Source organism: Meles meles, chromosome 12 (assembly GCF_922984935.1).
Source record: "Meles meles chromosome 12, mMelMel3.1 paternal haplotype, whole genome shotgun sequence".
Classification (NCBI taxonomy): domain Eukaryota; kingdom Metazoa; phylum Chordata; class Mammalia; order Carnivora; family Mustelidae; genus Meles; species Meles meles.
The window spans coordinates 24957006-24979059 of NC_060077.1; the positions used below are offsets into that span (position 1 = coordinate 24957006).

Genomic DNA, 22054 nt, shown 5'->3' on the forward strand with positions numbered 1-22054 from the left:
AGAGCACCTCTCCGTGGCTCCTGGGAGCCTTCATGATGGCAGGGAGAAGAGGAAAACCAAAACAGAAGACAGCCCTCCAGCCAACATCAAAAGGCGAGACGGCTGGGTGGAGTTAAGATCAAGGGCAGGAGCGGTGCCAGGGAGATCAGCAGGCCTCAGACGTCCGTTTTTAAGGACAGGGTAGAGGGAAAGGCCCTGTCCTCAGAGTGCCAGGGGAAGGGCTAGGCACACAGTTCAAGCCCTTGATCCTGGAACCAGGACCCCACCCACAAGAGCCTCAGGACCTGACACACTGGCCAGGGACACACTTGATGTCATCATTTTTATTCATTTTCTTTTTGAAAATAAGAATAAACATACATTATATATATGTGTATGTATATTATGTATACTGTAGTATACGTATCTATGTATATGCATGTGTATGTATAGATACTATGAATATTACAGTTACTGCAGGGCTCAGAAAGCCATCCTCAACCACTGGGAGGCAATTTTCAATTCTGACAATTAGTGGAGGGGAAAAAAAGTGTCCGTGATTGCCAAAAGCAGAATCTTCCTTTATTATTAAACAGCAGTACAGGAAAACCTAATGCTCTGTCAGACACAACGGAAATCTGGGAGGCCAGGGGGAGGGCAGCAGACACTAAGGAGAAACCCCAAAGAAACCCCAGATGGTAAGCACCCTGCTCGCCCATGTGCCCCATCCCTCAGTCCTGTCTCTGCTCCAGAAACACAGGGGACGCCAAGGACTATATTGTAGGCAGTCACCATCCTCCAGGGCAAGAAAAGGAGTGGGGCGAGTCGATGTGTGCAACTGCTGGGGGGGGCAGGAGCCTGGGCCGGGGCTTTGGACGTTTCTGCCCAGTCTTGCCCGTGTGGGTCAGTGCTCAGGAGACTGAGACCCGACAGGCACAACCAGGGGGAGCCCCACCTGGGTGGATGCAGAGAGGGAAGGTAGGGGTGTAGGCCCCCGGGAGCCCCAGACCCGACAGAGGAGCTCTCTGGGCACACCAAAGGACCCTCCACACACACCAGGACAGCCTGGCCTGAGAGCGGGCAATCGGGAGGCCCTCTAACACTGACCCAAGAGAGACTCAGGAGCAGGGGCTTCCCAGGCCAGGAGCCCAAAGAGGGAGCCACACACTCGCCCTTCAGGCACTGGTCAGGAAAAGGAAGAGAAAACCCTGGGTCTGCCTGATCAGCTTCTGTGGCCTCTCTGGCTCTGTTTCCTTTGGTCCCCTCCTCACCTGACCCTAACTGTCAGCAGCAACGGAAGAGGGGAGTCCCCGAGCACAGGGGTACACTGAGATTTCACTCCAGGAGGAATGCTAACCTGCCCTGAGGACCCCGGGCCCGGCAGTCAGGACCAGGGAACTCCATGGTGTCCAAGAGCCTTGCTCAGCCTCTCCAGGAAGGAGGTGCTGCCACTCCCAGGGGGCTCCTTGTTGGGGCTGGCAGAAGGCCGGGGTGGGCACTGGATGGGGCCTCAGTTCTTGAGGATGGTCTCGTAGGCCTGGTACACGTGTTGGGACACCTCTGGTGCTCGACATTTCAGGGACAGCTGCAGGGGGAGAGAGAGGTCAGGGGATGGAGAGAGCTCAGAATTCCCCGGGCTCCTCTCAGGGGCTAGGAGGGAACACAGGGAGAGAGAAGAGCGCGAGAGCCAGATGGAAGAGGGTGGTGTGCACATGTGGCCTGGTGGCAGCGCGGCTAGGGCAGATGTGTAGTAAAGCGGAGGGAGTGGAGGGGGCGGCTGCGGCAGCCAGCTGGGTGCGGACCAAATATACGTGCAGCCCACACACCTGCTGTCAGCCCAGCCGCTGCGGCCCAAGCAGAGTGAATCATGAGCTGGTGACTGGCGGGGAGGACCCGGTCCCTGCCCCACAGAGCTGCTGGGGCCCGTCACTGCCCGTGAAGGGCTGCGGTCTCTGACGAGGTGTGGGGGCTGCAAGGAAGGTCTCCATTTGGAGAGACAGTGCGGTGGGGGTGGGGTCGCTGGGGAGTCTTCCTGGGCTCCAGCACAGGCAGCTCTGCCACAGTGGGAGCGGAGAGGAGGCAGAGGAGAAGCAAGTGCCACCAGCACTTCTGTCAAAGTTGCTGCCACTGAAGGGTGTGACGAGGAAGGGGGGAGCAAACGGAGCTCTGGAAGCCAGCAGTGGTGGCCCTGTGGGGCCCCGATCTTCTCTGCAGAGCTCTGTGCACGCTCTGCGTGCTGGGAAGTGGGGGTACCAGCTCCTCAGTCGGGTTCACCTGGTTGGGAAGCTTTGGGGTGCCCCGCGCCTGCATGCACATCTGCCCGACTTTGGGGAGCAGCAGAGTGAGGCGAGGCTAGGAGAGGCAGGGTGCTCTGGAGCCAGGCCAGGAGACAGGCTGTGCGAGGTGTGGCTGAGGAGAATGGAGGGGAAAGAGGAAGAGAAAAGCAGTCTGCTAACCTCCAAGTCCTGCAACACAGGCACCAGCAGGGAAGGTGGGCATGCAGCAACCAAACACAGGGAGATGGAAATTACCACCACCGAAGCTACTGCCGCAGCCCCCGCCCAACCATAGTGCCAGCACCGCCAGCGGGGCCCGGGGAGCCACGTCTGCAGGGCCATGCCTGCCAGAGATGGGGGCGCAGGGTGAGAAGCAAAGCCTGGTGCTCTCTGGGGCCTGAAATAGCAGCATGGCCTCCAGGGCAACCACACACTCCGTGGAAGCCATGTCCTGACTGGGGTCTGACATGAAGCCCAAGAAGGGCAAATTGCTCGCTATCAGTGCCCTCCCAGGTGGGCCCTTGAGCAGGGAAGAGTGGGAGGAGGGCCAGCACTAGGGCCCAGCAGCACCATTTCCCAGTCAGGTGGGCCTGAGGCCAACTGGGCCCCCTCAAGGGGCCCAACTGTATAGAATCTTCAAGACCAAATCACTGGTGACAGTTTAGTGTCTTATCTAGTAATCTGATGGGACTGAGTTGGAAGCTAGGGTCAGAATTCTGAGGTTCATTCACGTCAGGTCCAGAGGGACCCCAGCCTAGCTGGGCTAGAGAGCACCTTCTCAGACTGACCCCTGGTCTGGGAAGGAGCGAGAGAAGAAGAGGCTGCCTAGAACAGGGAGGTAGACACCCCAGAGCTGGCAGGGCAGGAGCAGGGACCCTCACCGTGAAGCTGGGGTTGCCTGGCTGGATGCGCAGCTCCGCCAGCACCCAGATGCCGTTGGTCAGCTTCAGGGACTGGTAGAGCATGTCCTGGCCCTCCACATTCCTCTTGGCGACCGTAAAGATGTTGCTGCTTTGTAGCCTGCTGCTCACAGCCTCTGAGAGTGAGAAGGGGGCCCCCAGTCAGTGGTGGGGGAGGGCTGAGGGTACAGGTGAGGGGCAGTGCGGATGGGGCGGGAAGGCAGGGGAGGGCTGAGAAGGCCTACCCGCATTGAGGGGGCAGTCTCTGATCTGGAACTGGGCTTCATTTTCATTGGGAATGTCCTTCCACGTGGCCAGGAACATCTGCCGGTCTGGGGGTGGGGGACAAGGAAGAAGATGGAACCCTGATAAACCTGGGGCCCCACTCAATAACACCCAGCAGGAAATGGGTTTTTTGGGAGTGCAAACTTGAAGCTGAAGACGGAGACGAGCTCTGCCACAGCCCCCTCCTGCTCCCCTGAACAAACCTTTAGCTCTGCGACAGTGGCCACCAGTGCTGCTCCCAAAAGACCCTGGGCTTCTCCCTCCTCCTTGAACCTTAAATCTCTCCTTCCCAGCACCAACACATGTACTCTCTCCTGCTCTGGCCCCAAGCAGCCTGCTCGTAAATCATAGCCTATGTCACAGGGCTTCTTTGGTGACTGAGAGATGACGTGGGCAAAGTCCTCTACTCAGCTCTGAGCTGGCAGTGAGCTCTCCTGGCATGGGGATGAGTCTTCTTTAGGGGTTCCAGCCAGGGCACAGGAGATGGACATCCAGTGTGACATGGTCTGGGCTCCTCAGCTCAGGAGGCCATGGGAGGCCTGTCTAGAGACCACGGGCAAAGCTGAGGGGCGGGTAGAGCAGAACTCAGGAGACAACTCCTGCATAGCATGGCTCCCACTGAGGGAAAGAGCTGGCCAGACAACACTCAGTGGTCCTTGATGGAGGCGTGACCCTCGCCTCAGGCTCTGCAGAGGTGCTGGCAACTCACAGACTCCATTGTGGGGCCAAGCCAATCATTATATTCCAGGGACTCTCGGGGCACCCTCAGGACTCACCCATCTTCCCATCCTCCACAAAGAGGATGTGCAGTGGGTACAAAGTGCTGAAGTAGAAGACGTCAATGTTGTTCTTCACGGCCACCTAGGAACAAGGCCACCGATTGGTCCCATGTGCTTGATATGACCTCTGAGGCCCCAGGAAGGGCCTGCTCCCTGTGCCTCCACCTGACCAGGTCCCCTCACACACCTTCCCTGGTAACCATGCCCCTTTGTCCCTCGGATCAGGTCTCCCTTGCCAGATCTTTGGCAAAGAGCACAACTCCACAGACACACCCCTTAGCCATCAAAGGCAAGGCCCCAGACCTCTCCACCAGGCTCCTCCCCTGTGGTAGGTGGGCAGGTAAGGAGTGGGGTGCTTAGCCCTGCCTGGAACACACCTGGAGGTTGTTCAGAGGCTCCATCTTCATGACCGAGCCCACCGTGTTGAGAGGCAGGGATATCTCCACAGTCTGGTTGGGGCTGAGTGGTGCGTGGACCTGGAGGGGGGCAGCAGGGGCCAGGCCGAAGCTGGGGAGAGAGAAGCCCCCGCGGGAACGGCAGGGGGAACAGGTGCTGACGTGGGATGGGCAGGCTCCTCAGGCTCCAGAGCTAGGGCAGTGGGTGGCAAGAAGCCTGTCCAGTAAGCTGGTTTCACCTCAGCTCTGGGCCCAGGAGAGTTCATGTTCATGACCCCCACTCTCAATGGCTGTGTGGACAGAAGGAATGAGCCCTGGGCCAGCTGCAGGCTTAACTCCCATCTGGGCTCCACTTTCTTTTCTGGGCTACGTGTGGAGCAGACCCAGGTGAACATGGCTTTGCTCTTGAGGAGTTCCACCTAACACCAGAGGCCTGAACTATAAACTGCTTCTAACTGAAGACTCTGACTGCCCAAGTTTCTGCTACCAATCCCCATCTTCCAAGAAGGATGTGACCATCCCAAGCAAGACACCAGGTTTTACTGTCAGGGCTAGAACTAGCCAGAGAGAGATTCAGGAAAGCTCTACTTCTTAGCAAAACAACACATAGGTAAATGAGACGGGGAGGATCCCCAAGAGTGTGAGACATGGGACCATGCAGTGACAGCTCACTGTGCCCAAGCTGGGCATTTGATATTATACCAACTCCCACTCTCATAAAAACAGCGAGAGAGTGGGGCGCCTGGGTGGCTCAGCGGGTTAAAGCCTCTGCATTCGGCTCAGGTCATGATCCCAGGATCCTGGGATCAAGCCCCGCGTCGGGCTCTCTGCTTGGCTGGGAGCCTGCTTCCTCCTCTCTCTCTCTCTCTGCCTGCCTCTCTGCCTACTTGTAATCTCTATCTGTCAAAAAAATAAATCTTTAAAAAAAAAAAACAAAAAACAAAACAAAACAGCGAGAGATATACATTCTCTCATCTTCCAAGACATGGAAACTCAGGGAGGGGTAGGCCTGTGTTCAGACACTATGGGCTAAGTAGCACTGCTGAGATCCAGAGCTTAATCTGCCTGCACTCCACCCACGACAGCAATCAGACCTGCCTGGGATACGGTGGGAGACGATCACTCCACTCACGATGGCAATTACACCTGCCTGGGATACGGTGGGAGATGATGTGGGGAACCCCAGGCCTCTGTAGTGGCCCACTCTTCAGGCTTTCCTGGAAGATCCCCCACAGCCTGCTGTGTGATCCTGGGCAAGGCACTGGTCCTCTCTGAGCCCAAGTGTCATTATTTACTGAAAAGGGGACAATGGCATTGACCTCACTGGGCTATCAAGTAGCTCAAAGTAAGATAATACTTCTAAAGTCCTCGCACAGGGCCTGCCACCCAGGGTGTTGTCAGCACACTGTAAGTCCGTTGTGAGCAATCATTGAGACTTTCCCTTGGAATCTGGAGTGATTCTTTGAACTCTAGGGCCATCTGAGCTGAGAGAGGGTCAGGACCCACTGGCCTATGGGCTCTCCTTGAGGAAGCAGCCCCTTCAGTCAACTTCTTAGAGGCTCAGTTTGCTCATCACTAGAGCCGCTCAGGAAGAAGAATCATCAGGAGAGGCTGCTTGGGTCCCCAGGAGAGCCCTGTCCTAGCTGGCCTGGTCCATGAAGACCCCAATGGTGGCAGAGAGGAAACCTTCCCCAGGACCTCCAGTACAGGAGACCTAGTTGGGTGAGGGGCCCGGCGCAGCCACCACTCCCAGAGGCCCCGTCTGATGGTTTAAACCTATGCCACAAGGGGCTGGCTGGGAGGCAGGTCCGCTCCCCGTCAGCCTTCTTACAGCTGGGCCCTGCGATGGCAGTGACTTAGGCCTGGAGAGAAGGCTCCATCCTGTCATGTGGAGTGTTTGCCGAAGGCGGGCTCCTAGTCTGGAGCTGGGGGTTTCGTCAGCAAACACTCTTTGAGCAGTGGAAGAAGGCAAAAATAAGGGGAGACGACCTACCCCTCTGCATGGTACTTTGGAGTTCACATAAAGAGGTCGTGGGGAAGGGAAAAAAGTCATTGTTTTAGAGAGTTTCAGCCTGAGATGCACCCATGAGGCACCAGATCCCTCAGAGCTCTCGACCCCTGCCTGCAATCACCACCAAGGGCTCTCATCACACTGGCCTTGGGAACGTACCTGTTGCGGTTGAACTGGATGGCAAAGTCGGTCATGACCTGTAGGGCCTTGTTGGTCAGCTGCAGGTCCATGGAGATGGAGCCCACCTGGCGGGTGAAGGTACCTGAAATCTCCAACCCCTTGGCCTTCATGGCCGGGAGCCACACCTACAGGCAAGGGAGTAGACAGGAGGCTCATGTTTGCCACTTCCCTAAAAGTTAATAGCCCACCTGAGGCTACCCACCCCCCACCTGACTCTTCTCCTTTACGGTCTCTCCCTCTCCCTTAGGGGTCTCGCAGATTGACCACACCTGCCTTTACCACCAGGCAATGGCCGTGGGGAACCTGGAATGAGAGGAACAATCCTGCAGGGATCCCAGGGCCACCACGACAGTGTGGCTGTATATCAGAGCAGCGTGGGGTAGACTGGTGCTTGGTGTGCCCAAGGGCTGACCTGAGTCTTCAGAGGTCCAAGAAGGAACACTCCGTAAGGAGGCTGAGAGAGGTGAAGAGAAAAGTGGGCCCTGCCAGCCTCCTGAAGAGCTGAGCAGAGTCAAGAAGAGCCCAAGGCATCCAGGGCTTCAGCTCGAGGCCTCCCTGGCTGTCACAGGCTGTCCTTCCTCACAGGAGGCAAGACTGGCCTTTTAATTGTAGAAACTGGGCTGACCAAGGACAGTACCTAAGAGGACCTCTCTCCTGGCAGGCCCTCTGCTGCTTGGCTGTCATAGGAGTGTCAGCTCAAGAACTGCCTCCTTTAGGAAGCCCACACCTAGGTTCCTTCCCTACGTCCATGCTACCATGACATGTTAGCAGATGAATATGACCCTGTGTGTCTGTCTCACCTGGACCCAGTCAGCTCTCTGAGGAAAGGGCTCTGCTTTTCTTTTTTACGTCCTTGGCTTAGAGCTTTCTGGGCCACTGGCATTCAGGCAGCATTTGCAGGGCAAAACAGCTTGAATTAAAGCCCCAACCAGGAAGGACATCTGCAGGCGTCATCCAGGGCGGTACAAATGCCTTTGAGGGCCCTATTCTCAGTATCTCCCCACCCCCTGCCCAGCCCTGAGGTCAAAAGACCCAGGCCTCCTCAAGAGCTGCCCAAGGTATGCTGTGTGAACATCTCACTGTCTCTCAAGGTACCACCACCAGGAACCTCAACGCCATCTGGGTCCCCACCTTCAGCTGACCCCAAGCCCCATACCACGGTCCCTGCAGCTGGGACCCTGTCACCACTACCTCCTCCATCTGCAGCCAGGGCCTCTGCTCCCCTCAGCAGGCAGCACGCGCATCTGAACCACAGTGAGAGTCCACCAAGACAGCAGCCCTTGCGGTGCCCCAATCCCTCCCCGCTCTCTGCAGCACCTGAATCATCTTCTAAAGTGCAAATCTGGAGGCACCTGGCTGACTCTTGAGCTTGGGGTCATAAGTTTGAGCCCCACACGGGGGAAGAGAGATTACTTAAATAAAGAGAACTTTAAAAAGATGCGAATCTGATCATGGCAAAAACCCCTCCAACGTTGCGGTACTTCCGCTGCCCATGGCCTCCATGTCCCGGGGCCCCCCTCTGCCAGGTTTCGACTGAGCCTGCTCCTCTGCCTCTATCCCCCCCATCACTCCAGTCTGGAAAGTGCTTTGGCAGGCCCACCCCCACCACACTCGCTAACATAATCATCCTTTGTTTCCCCAGGACAAAGGTGCGAGGGCAAAATCACAGGGCTTCAGCCTCAGCTGAGACAGGCAAGCAGAGAGCTCTGAGCACCCCCCAGGCCCCCAGAGCAGCTTCCGGGGGCCCCAACCTCTAGCAGGCCACCTTTCACAGCTCTTGCAGAACTGCCTCTGTCACCTGGGACTGGCTGCTGCCTTTGGGGACCTCATTTCTCTTGGTCACCGTGGCTTCATGGAATCTCGCACAGGTGCTACAACAGAACTAATCTAAATTAGTCTAAATTAGTTTAGACTTAGTTTAATTTAATCTAAATTAAGTTTAATCTAAGTTTAAATCTAAATTAATTTAATCTAAATTAAACTAAACTAATTCTCAATATTTGCTGAAGGACCCAAGGAAACGTCACCATCCACTTGTCGAAATGCTTCAGGAACTTCCAAGTTCTTGTGCAGAGAAAGCCTCATTCCCTTGACCCGGAAGGTTACTGTAGAACATATTTACCCCCACAGGTGTGGCAGGGAGAATGCCCATAGGACAAACCATTCTAGGCAGTCACATGGCTATTAGGAAAACACAGATGCCACACCTACTACTTCTTTTTTTTTTTTTTTTTTAAAGATTTTATTTATTTATTTGACAGAGAGAGATCACAAGTAGGCAGAGAGGCAGGCAGAGAAAGTGAGAGGGAAGCAGGCTCCCTGCCGAGCAGAGAGCCCGACGTGGGACTCGATCCCAGGACCCTGAGATCATGACCTGAGCCGAAGGCAGAGGCTTAAACCACTGAGCCACCCAGGCGCCCCTACACCTACTACTTCTGAAGGAAGAACATGTCCAGATCCCAGAGACTCCTGTGTCTAAGATAACGGGAAAAGTCCTGTGTTGTAAGGACTCCTCTTCCAGGCAGCTTGCCCTAAATTCCTCTGACGGAGTGATTCCCTAACATCTCCTTTCCAGCACTCACTGTTGGTCCACCCATCTGGGCCTCCACTAAGAAAAAGCAGTGATAACATCCATTAAAATGAACACGCGCACAGAGAGCCAGTTCCGGACTTTACATTTCTGGCAGTTCGGCAGTCCTGGCAAGGCCTGGCCTCCACAGGATTGCAGGAGTCTTTGCTGCTCTTCTGTCATTTGATCCTGACTTATGCCTGTTACATTGGGCTTTTTTTTTTTTTTTTTTTTTTAAGATTTTACTTATTTATTTGACAAAGAGAGACAGTTAGAGAGGGAACACAAGCAGGGGGAGCTGAAGAGGCTTTGTGCTGAGCAGGGAGCCCGGCGTGGAGCTCCATCCCAGGACACTAAGATCATGACCTGAGCCAAAGACAGAAGCTCAACGACTGAACCACTCCGGCACCCCTACACTGGGCTTTTAACACGTATGTGCTGGCCTCACACACTGAGGTAGCTACTCTGGACAGTAATCAGTTATTCTGACACCCTAGGACACTAAGGCACATAGGACGTTCTCAAACACTATGGGGCATGATCATATCAGGATCAGGAACAGGGACTTTGGTGCAAGCACTGTGCATTCAGTTTCAGACTGTGGCTTAGCTGCTATGCGACCTTAGGCAAAAGCACTGAGATCTGTCAACCGTGGAACAGGAAGGACAGTGCCATAAGGCTTCTGGCATGATTCGGCGGGGCGGGGGCTGTGCCACGGGCCTGCACTAAACCTGCTCTCTACTGGGGGCTCTGGCCGCCACTGCTGCAGGCATGGCTGCCACTCCTGGTGAGGTCAAAGCAGGCGCTGGCTCACAGCTCCCCAGGCACAGCCTAGAGCTCACCTCACCCCTAAAGCCCAGCTGGGTCCTGGTCTGGGGAAGGGACCTTGGAAGAGAGAGAGGGGCTCTGGCTGGAACAAAGTGGCAGACACAGGGCCTGCCCTGAGCATTGTGAGGGGGTCAGGTCAGGTCTGAACCCCTGGCAGCTTCCCTGATGCTGAGGGTGTGGCCCACACCTTGCTGTCCTCAGAGCCAGGCCCACGTGTTCCTGCCTCGCAAACCCGGCACTCCTTCCTCTCCCTCGCCCCCGGCTCTGCAAACAGCACCTCCCTCAGCCCACTGCTGGAGCCAGCATCCTTCCCTCCCCGCCAGCCCCCACATCCTGCCAGTCCCACCTCCTGAGGAGCTCTCCAGTGCAGCCTTTTGCCTCTGCCTTCAAAGCTGCCCTTGTCTAGGCACCATGAGCACAGAGCAGTTCCTGCCAGTCTCCTCAGTGGGCACCTTCTGCCCCAGCCCTTCCAACCTGCCTGCCACAGTGTAGCCAAAGCAATCTGCCTCCGGTGTAAATACATTTCATCTCTGCTTAAAACCTTGTAACGGCTCTGCTACACCAGGACTGAGAGAGACCCTCATGGCCTGGCAATGTGGACCTCGCCAGCTTCTTCCCTCCCTAATCGCTAGTCTAGGAGGAAGTCCTGGGGAGTACCAGGCCTTGGTAGCACGGTGGGCATCTATGGGTCATCTACAGGTGGCACAAAGGCCAGGTCAGGGATGCTGGAGGTGCTGCTGGGAGGACAACTGTCCCCTCAATGAGCAACTGTCCTGTATCCCTGCAGTATGTTTTGCATGGTTTCAACATATCCTGAAATTGCTGGGAACCCAATTACAGTGAAAATCAAAGAAAGCCTGTTCTTTGTTTTACGGGGACTTTACTGGGAGTCAGTCACCATTTCAGGAACTAAGGACACCACTAACCACATGGTTCACAGCACCCGAGCTACAAACACTACCTGTGGCCGTCATGGTGACTTTATTTGGCCACCAACACCTGATGGCTTCATCAGATCTTCCAGGGTGGGAGTACCCAAGCCTTTACGGTATGGAAAGATATCATTTTATTCTCTTCCCTTTCTGTCTCCTTTAAGAAGTCCTAGCGTCTTGGGGTGCCTGCGTGGCTCAGTGGGTTGGGCCTCTGCCTTCGGCTCAGGTCATGATCTTGGGGTCCCAGGATCGAGTCCTGCGTCAGGCTCTCTGCTCAGCGGGGAGTCTGCTTCCCTTCCTCTCTCTCTGCCTGCCTCTGCCTACTTGTGATTTCTGTCAAATAAATAAGATCTTTTTTTTTAAAAAAAAAAAAAGGAAGTGTTAGCGTCTTACTAATTTTTAAGTGACATGTATAGGTATGCTGTAGTCCAGACACCTTTGAGCACAGGAAATAAAGGATGCCTTAGACAACATCTGTCATCAGAAAGGGGCACCAGGTGGGAGACAGCCCTGAGAACTGCTGCTCCAACTAGATAGGACCTCTGCCGGTTCTCTGGGAGGTGCAGGCTCTCCCTCTGCTTCAGGCCTGACCACAGGCTGTGACAGCCACCTGGAGCCTTCTCTCCACTTTCACCTAATTCTGACTTGATTTACAGGCCTAACCCCAGGGCCAGCCTAGCATCTCTTCCCACAGACCCTAGCACCCATCCCTGTTGGCCTGAGCTGATTCCACAGAACGGGCCATTTAAGGAACATCAGTCAGTATCTAACTTCCCTCTGCTCCTGCCATGGAAGGAGGTGCAGTACTTACTGCTTTGGGGGCCACATACGATCCCGACAGCGTGCCCACGCCACTGGTCAGGTCGAAGAGGTCACTCAGGCCACTGCCCATGGATGTTCCTAGGTTGGGTGGGACTGCTGCTGCTGGGGGTGCCACAAAATTAGGGCCCCCAATCTGGAAGGGAAGGGAAAGGGGTCAGAGGCAGGCATTAGAAGTGGGGACCTCAGGGGCCCGGCATGAGTGGAATAACCTGGCACTTTAGAAAATGGGACGGGGCAGGAAGGGGGCTGCAGGGGGGCTGTCACACCAGCTCTAAGTTGCAGAGATAAGACAGGGTGAGGGGGTGGAGAAGAAACAAACACTGTGCTCTCCATGACCTGCAAGCCTCCAGCCTTGGGGTGAGTGACCTTGGGAAAGGGCTGGGACATGTGTAAACTAGCCCATAGCCCACCGATAAAAGGAGTACTCTGTGGTGAGGCTGTGCTAAGCTGACAGGACCACACCCTTTAGGTTGTCACAGAGGGCCTGTGGAAACTGAGAGAGCAGGGGATCCTCGGGATGACAAGGAAACTTTGTCTCAGGGTATTGAGATGGGACATTCGATAAAAGGCCACGGCTCAGCAGGGAGGACTGCTTTGACATCATCCACCCCTTGGGATGCTGGGCCAGCACTCAGGAAGAGCAGAGACAAAGGCTTGGTGGCGCAAAGGTTGAACCATACCCCTTCAGGCTCATCCCCCATCTCCAAGCAGAAGCAGGCAGGGTGAAGAGAACAGGCAGCCACATGCAGAGAGAAAAGCCAGGAAAGAAGACAGAGACAAGAGAGAGAGGGAAAGAGGGAATAGATTAGTCACTGCTGTTCCCGAGAGGAGTCTGGGGCGAGACTGTGCCAGGCTTAAGTGGGGCCCAGACCATCTTTATGAAGGGCACTACTTCCAGGGCTTCACTCCACCACTCACGTCTTGTGCCATGGCCCTTCCTACCCTTTGCCTCGGGGACCTGAGCCAGACATGGCCAAGTGACAGAGGCTCTGCTACCCCTCCTCCTGGCTCTACCTGCTGCCTCAACAAGTCCTGGGGAGATAACCAGTCCAGTCTTACCACCCCCTTTCTACAGGGGAGGAGGGATTGTCCCTGACCCCTCATGGGCCTCTCAGGCTTCCTGGGCTGTTGCACCAAGCTGGTGGAGGGTGTGGGAGTAAGTGGACACTGCTGTGGCTCCTCTAGCCCTGTAGGCTCCAGATCTAGTGGCCCGGCAAGGGACTAAGTCCGTGTCTGCAACATATTGTGCACTCCTAGAGGGAAGGTCACCTGAACTCTTGAAGCCTCAGTTTTCTCCCCTCTAAGTAGGGAGCGACATAGTCACCTTCGCAGACAGGTGTACCCTGAGGCCCTCGGTTGGTGAATGTCACAGACAGGGCACTCAATGACTGAATAATGACTCTGAAGGTCATTATTAATGTTATCCAGAGAGGGCCCCAGGACATACCAGGCTGTCAAGGCCTCCACCAAGAAGGTCCACGGCTCCCATCTGCACTGAGGAGGTGGCCAGGGGTGGGCCACTCACTGGGGGGCCGAGGTCCAAGTTGAGGAGGTCACCCAGCAGGTCGCCCTGGGTGGGGATGACATCCGGCTGTTCACCAGAGGGTGCTCCGGCAGGGGCCGTCTCGGGGCTCTCTGTGCTCTCACTCCTGTGATGACATAGGAGGGAGAGGGTCAGTGGGGTGGGCGCTGGGCTGTTTCAGGGAAGTCAGGTTCTCAGTCTCCAGGATCCTCCCCCAGCACAGGCACTTGGATCTCCACACTGTTCCAGAAGGGCTGTCTACATGGCCCCTCCTCTTCCCCCTTCCCACGCCTGATCCATCTTTTTGGCTCTCCAAGAGATCCAGCATCATGGGGGTGAGTGAAGGGAGGGGCTGTCTATTTCCACCACTCAGCACACTCTAAAGACTGGATGCCCGCCCTGGAGGACTGGGCACGCAGGCCAAACCAACCACCAGGGGGTGGCAGAGGAGGGTGAGAACAGGGCTCTGGAATTAGAATCGAGTCTGAGACTAGCTGTGCTGGCTGTGGGACGTCACACCAGGCCCTCAAGCTCTCTGTCCTGTTGTCCTCATCCGTTAAATGGGGATACCTCTTTGAGCTGTTGTAAAGATCAAACGAGGTCACCCTGTATAGTAAACATTTTTTTTTCTTTTTTAAAGATTTTGTTTCTTTATTTGACAGAGAGAGACATAGTGAGTGAGAGAGGGAACACAAGCAGGGGGAGGTGGAAGAGGGAGAAGCAGGCTTCCCGCCAAGTAGGTACCCCAATGAGGAGCTGGATCCCAGGACGCTGGGATCATAACTGAGCTGAAGGCAGACACTTAATGACTGAGCCATCCAGGCGCCTCTGTGGTAAACATCCATTAAAAAGTCATTAGGATGGGGGCGTCTGGGTGGCTCAGTAGGTTAAGCGTCCGACTCTTGTTTTTAGCTCAGATCATGATCTCAGGTCATAGGATCAAGCTCCACGCTCAGCGTGAAGTCTGCTTGAGATTCTCTCTCCCTCTGCCCCTTCCCCGGTTCACACGCTCTCTCTCTAAAAAAAGTCACTTGGGCTGCCTGTGTGGCTCAGTGTGTTAAGCCTCTACCTTCAGCTCAGGTCATGATCTCAGGGTCCTGGGATGGAGCCCCGCATCAGGCTCTCTGCTCAGCAGGGAGCCTGCTTCTCCCCTACCCCCCGTCTGCCTCTCTGCCTACTTGTGATCTCTGTCAGATAAATAAATAAAATCTTTAAAAAATAAAAATAAAATGTCACTAGAATGGTAATTTCCCTCAGACTCAGGCCTGGCCAGGGTTACAATAGGCCTGAATGCCTAGGCTAATGATCCGGAAAACCAGGTAGGGAGGCTCAGCTTGGAGACTGCCCAACTTCACTCACGAGGCAGTGCGTGGTGGCAGGCTCTTGTGCACAACGCCCCGACCCCCCTCCACAAAGGCGCTGGGAGGCTTATGGTAGACAGAGGCCAGGGTGCCAATGTAGCAGATGAGCTCGTCCAGCAGTGTGGGCTCAATGAGGTCTGTCTCTTCAGAGATAAGTGGCTTCTCAGCCAACACCACCTCCTTGGCAGCCACTGGGTCCGTGGAGAGCAGACGCCAATAGATGTAGCCACGGTCTCGTAAGTCTGGGTTATCAGAGTCCTTAAGCAGTGGAGGGGTGAAAAGAAGCATATTAAATTCATAGCAGAGCAACTAGCTGGGAAGGAAGGAGCGCCTCCCCAAATCCCATGACCTGGGCATGGTCACAGCGCTGAACACTGATCCTGAGCAGTCCCATTAACCTGTCCCTAAACATGGCCTGGCCCCTCGATTTTCTCCCCTAGCCCAGTGTTAAACAGGACATTCCCACTCCTGTCCCCACTCCTCACTCCACTCCAAAATCTGTCCTCCCTGTCCTACAAACCGTCTGGTTCTTCTGGACCTCCCTCCCCTCTTTTGTTTGCAATCTGTCTCGACTTCCTCACCTGACCCACTCCATCTTGATTTATCTGTGACTGAGCTCCCGGAGCAGGGGTCCTGGATTACTCTAGGGCCAACCCCTCTAGTGATGCCAGCCTTAGGGGAAGAACCTTGGCATGAAGGTCTGGCTGGCTCCTTAGACCACAGCGCCCCTTGTGGAGCGAGACCTGCATTGGGCGCAGCAGAGAGGTTGGGGCACTGACCTGAGTGGCCAAGCTGAGGACCTGCTGCACCAGCTCCTGAGTCTCTGTCGGCTTCTTCAGAAAGAGTTTCACGATGGCTGTTAGTAGCTGTAGCTGGACCTGCGGGAAGACAGAAAGGTGACAAGGAACAAGTAGCAAAGGCTTCATGTGGGGATGGAAGGAAACCAAATGAGGGCCTCAAAGATGGAGAAGGGTATTTTTCTTTTTTTTTTTTTTAAGATTTTATTTATTTATTTACTTATTTGACAGAGAGAAAGAGGGAGAGAGAGAGATCACAAGTAGGCAGAGAGGCAGGCAGAGAGAGAGGGGGGAAGCAGGCTCCCGGCTGAGCAGAGAGCCCGATGCGGGCCCTGAGATCATGACCCAAGCCGAAGGCAGAGGCTTAACCCACTGAGCCACCCAGGTGCCCCAGAAGGGTATTTTTCAATACCCTTGAAAGCTGAGAGCAGCTTTCCCAGGTTTGGAGTTGGCCACAGAGCACAGACTAAGGCCAGGGGGTTGTCACAGTAGTGCTGAATAGCCTGGACCTCGGCATTACCATTCAGGAAGGAGATGGCCACTACTATCTGGCAATCCTACCCTAGGGTCCCAGGAACCTGTCAGGGCTCCCAGCCTCACAGTGCCTTAAGGAGTTCGCAGCTTAAAAAGGCAACATGTGTAGCTGGTGTGCTTCTTAAAGGGACCATCTGTCAACAAGCAGAGACGGTACTAGTGACGGACTGGGCCAAGAGGGCCCACAGAGTCAGCCTGTCATTAAGGAGCAGGGCATCTACCAGAAGGTGCGAACCACCCCGGCCCAGCCCTCTCTCAGCTCTCACCCTGCTACTGCTGCCTTCACCTGATCATGCCCTCAGCCTGGCCAACATCTTCTCACCCTTTGGAGTTCATGCTGCCCCAGCACCCCCACGTTTCTGCAGCGTCCTGCACTCCCTCATCAGCACTCCCCCACACTATTAGAAATGCTTTCCAGCCACCAGTCTGTCCTATGGACAGAGATCATGCCTATCACAGTTGTATCCCTGGTTATTGCTCCAACAGTGTCCAGCGCACAGCAGGCACTTAAGAAAAACTTGCTAACTCAAAAAACATCTCTTGAAAGAACAATTCTCTGCAAATAGTCCTTCCTTAGCCACATCTCACGTCTGCCAGTCCTGAGACAAGAGGGCAGCCTGAGGCTCCTGAGCCAGGGCTGTGCCAGCGATAGGCCTGTGGCAGGAGGGAGGGAACAGGGCTGACAGCACCTTCCGGGTGTGGTTGGCAAAGCGGAGGGTACACAGAATGGGCTAATAGCAGGTGGCAGGACAGAGGAGATGTGATCCATTTCTGGAATTAAGCAATCTAGAGTCCTTGTCATTTGGTTACACATGGGCCAACAGTAGAGGAGCGGTGGGCTGGCAGTTGTCAAGGCAGGAGGCAGCCCAGAGACTGGCTTCTAGAACCTGGCTACAGCCCCTGGCCAGGTAGTACAGGGGAAGCCATTTATCCTCATTTGGTGGGGAGAAGGGTGGCCTGCTTCAGGGGGTTCTTGTGAGCTCACAAAACTGCAATTTATGACCGCTTTGAAGCTAGAGTTATATCACACCTCATTTGAATGTGACTCTGGACAAGTCCTACAACTTCTCTGAGTCTGCTTCATCACCTATGTTAGTAAACTCCTGACAGGATTGATGGAAGAGCCCATGAGATAAGGAATGTAAATAACCTATTGTATACTCTGCTCAATACACAACACTTGTCACCATGGTCATCAACATCACTGCAGCCAGCACGCAGGGATTTTTACCTAGTTCTCAACCCAGGTCAGCTGGCTGCCTGGCATCATTCGTCACTGTCAGGTCGGCTACACTGCCTAGGAACTCCGACCACTAGCCTGAGGCCTTCCAACCTCACTAACATGCTGACACCCCACATGTCAGCCTGCATGTTCAGGGCAACCATCCTGCAATGATGTCACTGCCCCTGCCATCCAGACAGGGGCAAGACATAGGCTGGACTGACATACCACCCCAGGTAAGACTTTCTGAGCTCCCTGTCCATGGCTGGAGAGGCCTAGGAGCCCAGGACAAGGGGACTCAAAGAGACAATCTAAAATAAATTCCCTGGGGTGCCTGTGTGGCTCAGTTGGTTGAGCATACAACTCTTGATCTTGGCTCAGGTCTTGATCTCCAGGTTGTAAATTCAAGCCCCGTGTTTGGCGCCACACCCAATAAATATAATAATAAACATATACAAAAAATTAACTAAAATAGGGGCACCCGGGTGGCTCAGTGGGTTAAAGCCTTTGCCTTCAGCTCAGGTCAGGATCCCAGAGTCCTAGGATTGAGCCCTGCATTGGGCTCTCTTCTCAGCAGGGAGACTGCTTCCCCCACCACTCTCTGCCTGCCTCTCTGCCTATGTGTGATCTCTGTCTGTCAAATAAACAAATAAAATATTTTTTAAAATTTAGCTAAAATATAAATAAATATAATAAATTAAATAAGTTCCCAAACTGCAAAGCACTGAACAAGTATGCTTATAAAAACTCTGAATGGGGGGCGCCTGGGTGGCTCAGTGGGTTAAGCCGCTGCCTTCGGCTCAGGTCATGATCTCAGGGTCCTGGGATCGAGCCCCACGTCGGGCTCTCTGCTCAGCGGGGAGCCTGCTTCCCTTCCTCTCTCTCTCTGCCTGCCTCTCTGCCTACTTGTGATCTCTGTCTGTCAAATAAAAAAATAAATAGGGGCGCCTGGGTGGCTCAGTGGTTTAGGCCACTGCCTTCGGCTCAGGTCATGATCTCAGGGTCCTGGGATCGAGTCCCGCATCGGGCTCTCTGCTCGGCAGGGAGCCTGCTTCCCTCTCACTCTCTCTGCTTGCCTCTCTGCCTACTTGTGATCTCTCTCTGTCAAATAAATAAATAAAATCTTAAAAAAAAAAAATAAATAAAATAAATAAATAAATAAATAAAATCTTAAAAAAAAAAACAAACAACAACTCCGAATGGTGTTGTGAACCCAGGAAGCGAAGGCAACTGGACATTTAAATAAAAGCACTATCACCACCACCCAGCCACGTGTGAAGAGCACTGGAGTGCCCAGTCTATACACATCATCCAATCAGCTTTGCAGCAACCCTGCGCTGGAGACAACGAAACTGGCTTGGCAAGTTTAACTTGCTCCAGGCCACCAAAGGGCGTGGGGCATAGATTTCCCCAACCCAGGCTCCTGCTCTAGCTTCCCTTGCTGACTTCTCTAAGCCTGGGCTCTCCAGCAGACTTTGCCCAATGGGGAAGGGGCTACAAAAGATTTACTTTAGTTTCGCAGGAACACCCCCAGAGGACGTCCTCTGCACTAATCCCAGGCAGGACTTGATGGGGGTAGAAGGGATCTCAAGTCAGGCTCTGCTTCTTTCAGAGACAAGCAAGTGAGGAGGCTAGTACAGTGAAAGTAAAAGCAGCCCAGGGCAGGCAAATAGCAGACTTGGCAGGTGGCAGTGGGAGTGGGTGATGGTAGGAGTTAGGACTATTATTCTGTGATGGACATCTGTTGTTTTTGCCCATCTAGCATCTAGTCTGTCTTCTGGTTAACAGAAATACTGGCTTTCCTTCAGAGAATCATCCTCCTCTCTGCCTGACGGAGACTGGGAAAGGAGTCTGACAAACTTGGCCAACTGGAATCATGGCGAATGGCTCAGGCTGATGCAAAAAGGCCTGGACCGCTGCTGGAACTACCAGGGGAAAGGAGTTAAGGAAGTCACCATGCTGTTACAGGTCATAGCCTGGAACCACAGACCCCAAATAGGCCCTAATCCTGGGAGTCTTCCTAAAGGAGAAACCAACCCAGGGAGACAGACACAGCCCTGCTGGTGCAGTTTGGGCATCCTCATCCAAGAATGCTGGAAGAGAACACACTCCTGGAACTTACCAGCTACGGGAAAGCAATAGGTCCCCAGGAGTTTGTTGCCTGGACCAGTTTACTTTTATTTATTTTTTGTTTTTTAAAAACATATTTGTTTGACAGACAGATAGAATAAGCAGGGGGAGCTAAAGAGGGAGAGGAAGAAGCAGGCTCCCCACTGAGCAAGGAGCTTGATGCAGGGCTCAATCCCAGGACCCGGGGATTATGACCTGAGCTGAAGGCAGATGCTTAATGACTGAGCCACCCAGGCGCCCCATGGACCAGTTTACTTTTACACCAATTCTGATCAACATGAATACTACCACTCATGAGTGCTTATCATGGCCTGGGTGTCCATTAAGGACATTGCACAAAGCATTCTATATAACTTTCAGAGCAACAGGATCAGACACAGTCTTATGAACCTCATTTTATAAACGAGGAAACTGAGGCTCAAAGAGGCAGAGAATTAGTGTACAACCACAGAGCCAAGAAGGGACAGAAGAAGGGTTTTTAGACTGCGGTCTCCTATTCCAAGGCTCATGCTCTGACCCAACAGATTACACTCCCCCGTTGGGCAGCAAAGATTTCTGTGCTTACAAACACATTTAAAAGCTCTCTTACATGAGCAGACAGTTCCTGGTTCACAGAAAAGGGAATACAAATGAAAAGATGCTCAACCCCACTCAACAGAAATGCAAACAGAACCAACCAAGGTATACCCTGTTGTTCATCAGATTGGCAAAAACAGTCTGTGAACATATTAGGTTGACAAGGAGGTAAGGGGAGGGCTATGCTACCTCTGAGATTGGACTATAAACCACAACAGTCACTACACCAAAGGAAATGGGGAACAGCTTCCCACGTCTCCAATGCATAGGCCCCTTCACCACAAAGAATTTATCTCACAATTTATCCGCCAGCTAGACTCACACATGTGCCCTACATAGATTATTCATAGCAGTATTGATTAAAAGAGCAGAAGACTAACACCTACATATCCATCAGGGAAGGCTGGTTAAATAAACATGGCACTATGCAGCCGTGAAGTGTCCCATCAGTTAGTTAACGACAGCGCCTTCAGATACATTCTTGAGGGAAAAAGGCACGGTGCTGTACAATTTGAATGTGTATAGTGCGCTACCAGTAGTGTTTATTTTTAAGTTATCTCTACACTTAACGATGGGCTCAAACTCACCGCCTCGAGATCCAAAGTCACATGCTATACCAACAGAGCCAGCACGCACCCCACAGTTCAAGAGGTGGGATGCCTGGGTAGCTCAGTTGGTTCAATGTCTGACTCTTGATCTCAGTTCAGGTCTCGATTTCAGGGTCATGAGTTCAAACCCCGCACTGGGTTCCATGCCACCCATGAAATCTACTTTAAATAAATAAATAAATAAATAAATAAATAATTGAGAGGTGACATATACACGGTGGACCCTCATTATCCGCAGAGCCCGTATTTGGAATTTGCCTAGTTCCTAAAATGTACTTGTAACCCCAAAATCAATGTTTGGGGAGCTTTCGTGATCTTTCACAATGAAGTGCAGAGCACTGAAAAGTTCAAGCTGCCTGAAGCACACACTCCCAGCAGAGGTCAAAGGAGGTGATGCTCTGCCTTGTTCCTTCTGTCCTCATGCCATAAACAAGTGTCCTCTTCACAATCTATTTACCTGCCACATCTTTCACATTCTGCTTTTTGTTGATGATTCACTGTTAATGATAGCCCCCGCCCCAAGGGTCAGGCTGAAGTGCTGGCTAGCCAACACTAGCGTGAGGAGGTGATGGGCCTTATGGGGAAAATAGTGTGTTAGAGAAGCTTTGTGCAGGCGTGAGTTATAGCGCTGGTGGCCATGAGTTCAATGTGAATGAATCAATAATATATATTAAATAAGAAACACACAAAAAACAAGATAATGTATTGATTAACAAAAATGTTGTGATCAGGGGCGCCTGGGTGGCTCAGTGGGTTAAAGCCTCTGCCTTCAGTTCAGGTCATGATCCCAGGGTCCTGGGATCGAGCCCCACATCGGGCTCTCTGCTCAGCGGGGAGCCTGCTTCCCCCTCTCTCTGTCTGCCTCTCTGCCTACTTGTGATCTCTCTGTCAAATAAATAAATAAAAAATCTTAAATAAAAAAAAAAAATATTGTGATCAGAGACTTGTAGGAACAATGGTCTAGTACTCGCTAATTCAGCATTTGCAGTGACTTCATAGAAAATAATTATCACAAATAACGAGAACCAACTATATACATGTATGTTTACTTGCATATGGGCGGTCTGTATTCTTAGACTGTCCCTGGAAGTATCCCCAAGAAACCAATAAATGACACTGATGATCTTTGTGAGTGGAACTGGGTCACCAGGAAACTGGTAGGAAGGAGATGTTTCACCATATACTTGCTTGTATTTTTTCAATTTTTAATTAATTGAATGTCTTACTTATCCAAAGATAAATATGAAATGAAAGCTGGAAATTTCCTCCTGCCTTCAATGTCCACCATCACAGACTGTCCCCACAGTCCCCCAGAGCTAATGCAGGGTGAGAGGAAAAGGGGCCACCCC

General features: G+C 53.1%; 1 protein-coding gene and 1 non-coding gene across 7 annotated transcripts in view; both read right to left on the reverse strand.

Annotated features, from left to right (window-relative positions):
* Positions 1 to 338: 338 nt before the first annotated feature.
* AP1B1 (adaptor related protein complex 1 subunit beta 1) overlaps positions 339 to 22054 on the reverse strand; it is a 55398-nt gene continuing 33682 nt past the window's right edge. For 3 of the 6 annotated variants that reach the window (XM_046024866.1, XM_046024872.1, XM_046024867.1), the window contains 12 exons: positions 15618 to 15716; positions 14837 to 15096; positions 13403 to 13604; positions 12636 to 12656; positions 11945 to 12088; positions 6784 to 6929; positions 4596 to 4725; positions 4216 to 4300; positions 3400 to 3486; positions 3137 to 3291; positions 2436 to 2444; positions 339 to 1564 (listed from right to left, as the gene is read on the reverse strand). In XM_046024866.1, the coding sequence (XP_045880822.1) occupies positions 1490 to 1564; positions 2436 to 2444; positions 3137 to 3291; positions 3400 to 3486; positions 4216 to 4300; positions 4596 to 4725; positions 6784 to 6929; positions 11945 to 12088; positions 12636 to 12656; positions 13403 to 13604; positions 14837 to 15096; positions 15618 to 15716 (1413 nt within the window). In that variant the 3' untranslated portion in view covers positions 339 to 1489. The remainder of the gene's footprint in view (positions 1565 to 2435; positions 2445 to 3136; positions 3292 to 3399; positions 3487 to 4215; positions 4301 to 4595; positions 4726 to 6783; positions 6930 to 11944; positions 12089 to 12635; positions 12657 to 13402; positions 13605 to 14836; positions 15097 to 15617; positions 15717 to 22054) is intronic. The other 3 variants (XM_046024869.1, XM_046024868.1, XM_046024870.1) reach the window with 3 other exon arrangements.
* On the reverse strand, positions 6139 to 6235 carry LOC123954806. The gene has a single exon (XR_006821166.1). It is a non-coding gene; the product is annotated as a small nucleolar RNA SNORD125 (small nucleolar RNA).